Source organism: Stegodyphus dumicola, chromosome 11 (assembly GCF_044657685.1).
Source record: "Stegodyphus dumicola isolate Sdum_Otavi_A_Nest chromosome 11, ASM4465768v1".
NCBI lineage: Eukaryota > Metazoa > Arthropoda > Arachnida > Araneae > Eresidae > Stegodyphus > Stegodyphus dumicola.
The window spans coordinates 82,483,819-82,493,179 of NC_140778.1; the positions used below are offsets into that span (position 1 = coordinate 82,483,819).

The 9,361-nt window shown below is 32.5% G+C and overlaps 1 protein-coding gene across 1 annotated transcript in view; it reads right to left on the minus strand.

Annotated features, from left to right (window-relative positions):
• l(1)G0020 (RNA cytidine acetyltransferase l(1)G0020) overlaps positions 1-9,108 on the minus strand; it is an 86,464-nt gene extending 77,356 nt beyond the window's left edge. Inside the window, exon 1 of the mRNA XM_085826926.1 lies at positions 8,834-9,108. Coding sequence (XP_085683052.1) covers positions 8,834-8,941 — 108 coding nt within the window. The 5' untranslated portion in view covers positions 8,942-9,108. The remainder of the gene's footprint in view (positions 1-8,833) is intronic.
• Positions 9,109-9,361: the final 253 nt, after the last annotated feature.

Below are 9,361 nucleotides of genomic sequence, written 5' to 3' on the forward strand. Positions count from 1 at the left end.
GTGCAATTCTGGGATTTTTTTTCAAGTGAAAATAGGTCAACGTGTACATGGATAAAGTTAAAAGAGGTAGCAATGCCATTTTTGTGCAATTTGGGAATTTTTTTTTTTTTTTAAGTGAAAATAAGTCGATGTGTACATGGATACCGAGTTTGTGCAATTGTTTGTCTTGTTATTTTGGCTTTGTATAGCAGAGATTTTTGTGCCAAAAATCGCCGCTTTGCTAGCCAAAATAACTAGTCAAAGAATTGCACAAAATCGGTATCCATGTATTGCAAATTTTGCCAAGGGGTACCCTAAACTATACTTTTTACCGATTTCTTCATAACTGCAATAATGCATTGGCAAGAAGTTATATCTTAATTCTTTTTAGAAGCTCACTAATTAGCTTTTGGTTCTTTTTAACTGCCTATAAGCAGAGATGCACATGATGCTGGAAAACAAGACATATTAAAAAAGGCTAAATCGCCAAGAGAGTTAAATGTGTAAATTGCAAAAAGGCAAATCAAGAGTTTATACAGTTAGAAACACATCACAGTAGTATGGATAACATTTGCACATGCAAACTAATAGAGTTCAAATTAATACAACAGAAAAAATATGAATAAGCTCAGAATAACCCAAATCAATCTAGAAATGTAAGTCTGCAACTTCAAAAAGACTTAGAAGAATTAAAGAAAATAAAAATAGCATGTGTTCAAGAATGATTCTTAATTAAAAATAAAAATCTGCAGGTTCCAGCTAAATTACAGGCTGCACTATAACCCAGTGGCCTAAAACCGGCATTAATAATTAAGGGCAAGGGTATTCTAACTCTTGAACTATGCACAACGATTGAAATAGTTGCAGTACAAATAGACAGACCTCCCCGTTCATTCTCATATACATTTACTGTTCCCTATCCCTACATAACGACACTGGAGATAGAAATATTAGAATCACAAGTAAATGGTATGGAGAGAATACACAGTAACATACTACATCGGAAGGGATACAGTGACGAAGTGGAGCAAAATTAGTCCAAATGGTGCAAGTTCGCACAAGAAGCAGCAATGTTATTACACATTTACATGGACCTACAGGAAATGCCAGTCAAACAAAATCAGAAACTGAACGCATTCAGAAGATCCTATTATAAGAATAATAACAAAATCAAATAATACATACAAGGTATTCAGCACCGATTTGATAGCATTAAAGATGCTAGATTTACTGATGGAAAAGAAAAAAGTGCTTTGATTGGAATATTGTTTTTGATAGGAACTCTAAGAAGCTCCAGAAAAAATGCTGCTCAGCTTTGGGATAACTGAAAAGGCAGTGGTATTGAGGCTTGTTACCTTTCAATGAATGAAAAAGGTTTCGCTTTTTTACTAAAATGTCTAAGATTTGATAATATAACAGACTGTATTGCAAGGAAGAAAACTGACAAACTTGCACCAATAAGGGAAATTTTGTAGCTGTTTCTGACAAATTTTCAAAACAACTTTATTGCGAGTGAATATCTTTCAATTGATGAACAACTTTTAGCATTCAAAGACACTATTATATATATCCCCAGTAACCAGCTAAAGTATGGACTAAAAATATTCGTGTTGGTTGATGCAAGACATGGAATCTTAAGACATACATAGCAAAACAACCCATAGGGCCATACAATTTCAAGAATACTGCCCAAGAAATTGTTCTCCGACTAGTCCAGCCAGTTGAAGGCACTGACCACAATATTACAACTGATAACTGATTTACACGTTTTCCACTAGCAGAAACCTTGAAAAAGGGGGAAAATAAAAATTAGTAGGTACCTTGAAGAAGGACAAGTGGGAAATACCTCCCAAATTTTTACAAAAGAAAAAAAAAGAAAGAGAATAATTCTCTTTTTGGATTTCAATAAGAATGCAATTTGGTGTCTTATTGTCCAGGAAAATAAAGCTACATTAATTGCATCAAGTATGCACCACGGTGATGCTTTTTATCCAGAAGCAAAAGAAATGGCAAATCCAGAAATGATAATGTTTTACAATAGAACAAAAATAGGCAAAGATTTAATAGATCAAATGTGCCAAAGCTACAATGTTGTAAAGAATTCTAGACAATGGGCAATGACGGTTTTCTACTTCTTATTTAACATCTCTGCAATAAATGCATTTTATGTTTACAAGGTAAATAACACTTGAGAAAACAACTAAAATTCGAAAATTTATTGAAGCCTTGATAACATTAACACAGCCATGAATAGAATTTAAATCTACAATGGAAGAATTACCTGTGGAAATTAGAAGATGTGCAAAGATTTTCTTAGATCTTAAAAGTTCAGCAATGCTATGGAGAAACCTAAACAGGAAAATTATGTCGATGTTGTCGTATATGCCCATAAAATCGAAATAATTCTTCCAGATGAGACTGCTGCAAAAGGCACCAACTCACATGTAAAGAAAACATGGCTGACGTGTGTATTGCGTTTGAATAACTGAAATTCCAAAACTTTGTGTGATGATGCAGAATACTCTATTTTGTAAAATAGAAATGATATTTGTAAGTACTATTTGTTTATATAAATTCCGTACTCGAAAATTTAGTTTTTGTTTACTTTTGTTGTTTTTATTTTAGATTTGCCTTTGCATGTAAAATAATCATTAAAAAATAAGAACAAATTTTCACTGTTCCTAGCAACTGCTAGATACGTAATTAAATTTTCTTAAATTATATTATTACTGTTTAAAATACCTAAAAGAAAGAAATGGAACAGTTTTTATTGAAGAATTTTTTGCTGTATATTTTAAACAGTAATAAATCTTGGTCTACAAATGTGGACCACGTGAATAAATATGTTAGTAATTGTCCCGTGTCTAGCGGAGGGTTAATCAGCAGCATCAGAATCCTCACTGATCTGCTGTTTGCTGTGAACATGTTTTCGATGAAGACAATCTTTCTGAAGCGCGTCACCAGGGCTGATCCTAGTGGGGAACAAGATGAAGACATGTGGCCAGGCAAATTTAAGGGTGGCAAAATGATTATCCAACTTACTCTATTTCTGTAAAAAATGGCTGCCAATTTTAATTTGTACATGGTTATCCAATAGTATAGGATAAGTACTGCACACCACTACAGATAACTTCCTTACTTGAATGAAATAATTTCATCTATTCATTGTTAAAAAATTCAGGAAAGATAACATGGTAATCAAACAAAATAATAGTGAATAAGTGAAGAATTACACATGCAAAGGCGAACAATGAGGTTGATGTTACAACATGCAAAATTTAAGGTAAGAAACCAAAAAACAATGTAAGACGAATGGTTGCTATCTCCGAACACGCGAAAACAGATTTGAACTATTATTGCCTTTGTTGGAGGTGTTTACATTTACTGAATTTTTTACATATGTGCTACCTAGCATAGGATGTTGTACATAAAATCGCTGTCTGAAACTTTCAGATTAATAACAAGTAGACACTTTGTCATTCACATCTCAAATACATATTCCACCTGCCGAGCTATCTTAAAGAGTGTCCCACAGGGGTCCTTATTAGGTCCCACCATCTTCAACATCTATATGAACGAAATCGCTTGCTCTCTCAACACTACACTTGCAATGCATACTGGTGACACAGCGATCCTTGCATAAAATGCATTTCTTAGTACATTCATAGAAGACCTTCAAAATCAAACACAAGCATTAGAGACCTGGCTAAAAAAATGGAAAATACAGGTTGTCAGTAAAACAACTGCAGTCATGTTTATAAAAATTAAAATTCATATAAATCTTTAATTCTTTGGTACCACTCTGCCCTGGGCTAAGCCAGTCACTCAAATTGTGGTGATCCTCACAAAGTCTCTTACATGGTTCACACATATACAGGATATTATTAAGAACTTTGGAGCATGTAATGCAAAACTCAACCCCTTAAGTACTCGAAACAACACACAACAAGTAAATCATTTATAAATCCATTTTGTGCCATGAATTGTTAGCCTATTCAGTATGGGTTGTGCCTTGATACATGCACGATAACAGAATTCATGAGGAACTTAATAGTTGTCCAATTCTGCACTTATTATTATCATTTTGCCAAATATTTTTATACCAAGATGAGAACTCTATACAATACCAAACTAAATATTATCAACAACTACGATTACAGGAGTACTGCAAATAGCAAAAGGCTTATGGTAATATTGAACGCTAGCATAGTTTTACAGGATAGCTATTCTTTTTACGATTGAAATTTACTGTACAGTTCCGCTTGGTTTCTGCCTGAAAAAAATCGCCAAGTGGTATGGATTGTTCGTGAAATCTGGAAGCCCGCTACGTGAAGCAGGTTTTTTAACCTTAATGTTGATAATGTTGGAAAAACTAGTCTTGGGGAAAATTGTGAATATTGCCAAATATGTTGTGATAAGTTGCGATTTTGGCTATTTTTGGTAATAGTAACCCTTTCGTATGACCGAGATTTTGAATTGCTGTGTTTGGTTGCACGTGCGTAATATTTTATGAAAGTGGTGCCTGAAAGTTTGCTTAGTGTTATAAATGAGTATATTGTTCCAGATACAACTAGTAATTTCCGGAAGGAGTACATAAAATAGACAGAATGGATTTATGGCTTTCTTGAATGCTATTATATGTATTTATCCGCCATTCACAGGTGATGAGCCAATACGACCAGATATTTAATTGAATTGCTTAAGTAGACGAGATGCTGGTGGGAGGGGATTTTCATCTGCAGAGAACCCGTTGGCGTTGCATTTTACTTGCCAAGCTCGTGGTTCGGCGACGATGAGCCAAGCCGTAAACGTGATTTTTAGTGCATGTAAATTCAAGTTAGCAGACAAAGCAATATATTAAGCATATGGTAGCAAAAATTCACAGATAAAAAGCATATAGATGTAAAACTAACTGGTTAAATGTGATATACGAAAATAAATTTGTATTGAATTCAAGTTAGCAGAGAAAAGAATAAATTAAGCATAAGACAATATACAGTCAAAAGTCGTTAATCCGGACTCGTCGGGACTTCGGCGATTCCGGCTTATCGATTTTTCAAGATTATAGATCATCAGTTTAAATCTGGTAAAATGGCATGCAGAAATTATAAAATTAAAAATATGAAACCGTAATTTACGAAATAAAGAACAATTATGATTTAAAGGATATCAAAATTTACAAAAAAAAAAAAAAAAAAAGCTTAATATTTATTTTACTTTATTAAACATTTCTTTCAATGTAAGTTGTTTAAGTTGCTTTGTTTTTTACGTGATAATACATTCCCTTTAATTCCAAAAACAGACATAATTTCTTGTTCAGTTACAAAGTTCCGCTGTTCAAGTCCTATAATTGCTGTGTCGAGAATACTGAATAATTTGTCAATCGAAATTTTTTCGTTTTCAATAACCTCTGTCACTTTCTTCGCTATCGGAAGTGAATTATAATGATGAGGCATTTGATTTAAATCATATCAAAGACGGAGTACATCGAGAGGAAATACCACATTTAGTAAGCAATTATAAGCCAAATAAAATAAAAACATCTGCCCTTAAGATAAGGATAGTGTTGACAGATCAACTTCCAATTCATTGCGCTCCGCGGCGTTAAAGATAAACAAAGTTTAGATAAACAAACGTTAAAGTTTAGATAAACAAAGGATATGCCTTTATCCATTTTTTGCAGCAATTCTACTTTTTGTTTAATGGACTCCGAAAGATACTTTCGCTTTGTATATCCTTTACATATTAGTAAATATATATCGGAAATTCTATTTGAAATAATCGAAAGTTCAAGCTTACTTTTATAAAATTGCTCTAACAGTCGACAAAAAATAATAAGCCGGATCCAATTCGAAGATTAAGGAACAACGCAATCTGCAACATTAACTGAAATAGATAATTAGATAATTTTAGCTTAGCTTATCCCGTCCGGTATACATTAAACGCGCATTCGTAAACATATTTTCTGCACGCGCACACGCAAATTCGCAGCCGTAAAGGTCTTACGCACATGCGTCAATGCAACGCATGCGCAGAAAGTTTTTAGCTTTGAGGTCTGGATTATAGATCATTCCGGATTATGTGTGTCCGAATTAATGACTTTTGACTGTATAAGCATTTATAACGGAAATAAAAATTCATTTAAAAAATATAAATTAGTATTAATATACTGAAATTAACCGGTTAAACGTGATAAACGAAAAAAATTTGTCTTAAATTCCATTTAACACAGAAAACAATATATCCCTTACACCAGCAGTGGTTTGCTGATTTTGATGACTATGGTAATGCATCAAACTATTCTGTCATCTTAGATAATCAATAATATTTTTTATTTCAATTTAATCACCTATTTATGTCACACTTGCCATCCTCTGAAAGGTTATTGTTAGAAAAGCATTAACAATATATTACCTTGTTAAAATTTTACACCATAAAAATTGATTTATTCTCATAATTTTAGATGACAATAACCAATAATAAAAATAAAAGCATTACTTTATTATTTAAAATGCACATACACATTTTTGCGGAAACCTCTTGGTTCTTTCAGCTGTTAATAATTAAGAACACAACGTAAACAGCCGTGTTACAAATTAGCAGCTGATCTTTGGAATATGGTAACAGGTAGTTTGGCGAAATTTTGGAGGCGATAAAGGTTACTACCTAGGACTTTGGTAATAATGTGAGAAGTACTGTTCCGATTACGCATTATTTTGTGTGAAGGACATGAGAGATCATGAGATATGTCATGTGACATTAATGGACGAATTACAGTTCTTTAATCAGAAAAGGGGATTAATTTGGAAAAATTATTTTGTATTAAGCTTCATTGTGTGTTGTGTGAAATAGTGTTGATTAATTTTCTGATTGCATGGCGCTATGTAAAGTGAATTCTAAATTTTTAATGCGTTTATCTGATAATAATAATAATAAGTTGAGACTGTGTGAAAGGAAGGATATTACAGTTAAGTTTAAATGGCGGTGCATGAAATCTGGGGTATAGGTGAAATTTTATTAATTTCTTATTACTTGGTCAATAGACTTCCAGTTGACTACTGGATTTCGGATTTAGAAATTAGCAGTAGTACTGATGCCACGTAATGAAGGTTCTGAAGAAGATTAGGTAAGTTAGTATTTTTAATCATTTGAGGATATTATTTTTATGCATTGTACTAAATGTAAGCAGTAAATAAATTAATGTGGTATTATTGGAAAATTGTTATTAGCAATGATTTAGTTTAAAGTAATTAGGATTGTAATCTAATTTTTATTCATTTAATGTATGTGGTTAATTATATTTTAAGTAGTGTTTTTTAATTTAATTATATTTTAATTTAATGATCGTGATTTTGTGAGTCATATATTTGTAGTATTTTGGAATACATTTGAATAGTATGGATATAGTGAAGAGTGTGCGCAATGCCATTTTTGTGCAATTCTGGGATGTTTTTTTAAGTAAAAATAAGTCGACGTGTATATGGTTTAGTGATATTTTAATTAAATGATAGTTATTTTGTGAATTTTATGTTTGTAGGAATTTGGTATACATTTCAGTTGAAGTAAACATGTATGGAAATAATTTAAATATTTGACACTAAGTACTTGTAACTATTTTTAATGTTTGCGTATAAATTCGTTAGTGACGTTTATAATATAATAAGAGGTAAAAGCTTTTGGATATTTTATTTATTTTATACGTGGAAATGTTCATCCTTGGAAAGGGTATGTACTTTTTCGCGATCAGGTAATTTCATATATGTGCTTTTTATCGAGTTTAAAGATTCACAAAATTTTCCTGCATTTTCGTGCAAAATTTTGTAATTTATGAGAAAATAGCAGTGTAGATGGATAAAGTTAAGAGTGTGTGCAATGCCACTTTTGTGCAATTCTGGGATTTTTTTTAAGTAAAAATAAGTCGATGTGTAAATGGTTTATGTGTATGTGCTATTCTGAAAAACGCGCAAGGAGTTTGCGATTCTGCACTTTTTCCCAATTTTGCAGTTAATATTTGTCATGATTAAGCAGTTTTGTTACATAAAATTTCTAGCATAAGTGTAATTCGGCTACTAGATTGTTGGAAAAAGTGTTGAGTAAATAAAAAGAAAAGAAACATGTCTTTACTCCGTGAAGACAAAATGGCGGCGAAAAAAAAATAGAGGGTTGCTGTAGCAGAGTTGGTCGCCAAATTTTCGCCAAGTTACCATAATCCAAAGATCAACCCAAATTAGCTTTCACCCCTTCCACCGTATTTTCTTCCTTTCATCCCGAACTGAGAACCGGCACCTATCTACGAAAATATTTCTATCTATTCGTTGTTAAAAAATTCAGAAAAAATAATAATAAATAAGAGAAGAATAATATATAAATCTGCAAATGCGAACAATGACAGTGATAATTCAACAAAATGAACGCAAGAGGAATGGTTGCAAACTTCGAATAAGCGAATAGGATAAATCTGCTGGGTTACCATATTTGAAATATTATCGCCAAAGTTGGCGATGTTTACATTTACCAGGTTCTCTCTGCGCTTCCGTGGGAAGTGTTAACGTATGCACGTAAAGAAAAGGTATGTTAAAGAATTGATGTTTTATTAGTCCAAGGGGGCTTTGTCCCTGAAGGACTATTGTTTTCGTTTTGCGATTTTGCGTTGAAAATTGCTAAGCAAATTTCTGATGGGCAATTTTGCGTTGAAAATTGCCAAGGAAATTTCTGATGGTTAAAAGATTACAAACGACCAAGTTCGAATTTAAAAAAAGAATGAAAATTTTATACTTTGAAACTTTAATGATTAATAACAAACAGTACTCTCTACTTTTTTTTTTTTAGCAAAGTGAGAAAAATAAATACATACGCTATCACGTGCTTTTTCCCCAACAATAACAATCAAGGATCGATGGTGAGATGAAACACAATTCTCTATCAAAATACGAATCCTATTATCGATTTTTTTGCGAACCATTTTATTTTTGTAAAAAAATTAATAAACGTTTAATGGAAACAACACTACGTAACTTTCTCAGGGTCCCTGACTAATAACGTAAAATTCAACCATTAATATAAGTAAATTGACATGTTTCTCTTCCAGCACATCAAACATGTGCGCCGATGTCTTGTTTTGCACCTTTAAGGCTTTTTTACGCAGGGTAAAAAATCTAGCTTCGGAGGGAAGTAAAGCCAAGGAATCTAGAGAGTGCCAAAGAATCTCCTTACAGATTCTTTGTAAAGAATCCTTACAGATTCTTTGGTAAAGCAACGGAAATAAGAAATTTTTAAAACCAGCGGAAAGGGTGGGTTACAAGAAAAGAAATATAATGAGGCTCATACAATGTTAAAAATATTATGGGGCTGAAAGAATAAAGAAGATGAAAGTTCATAACGA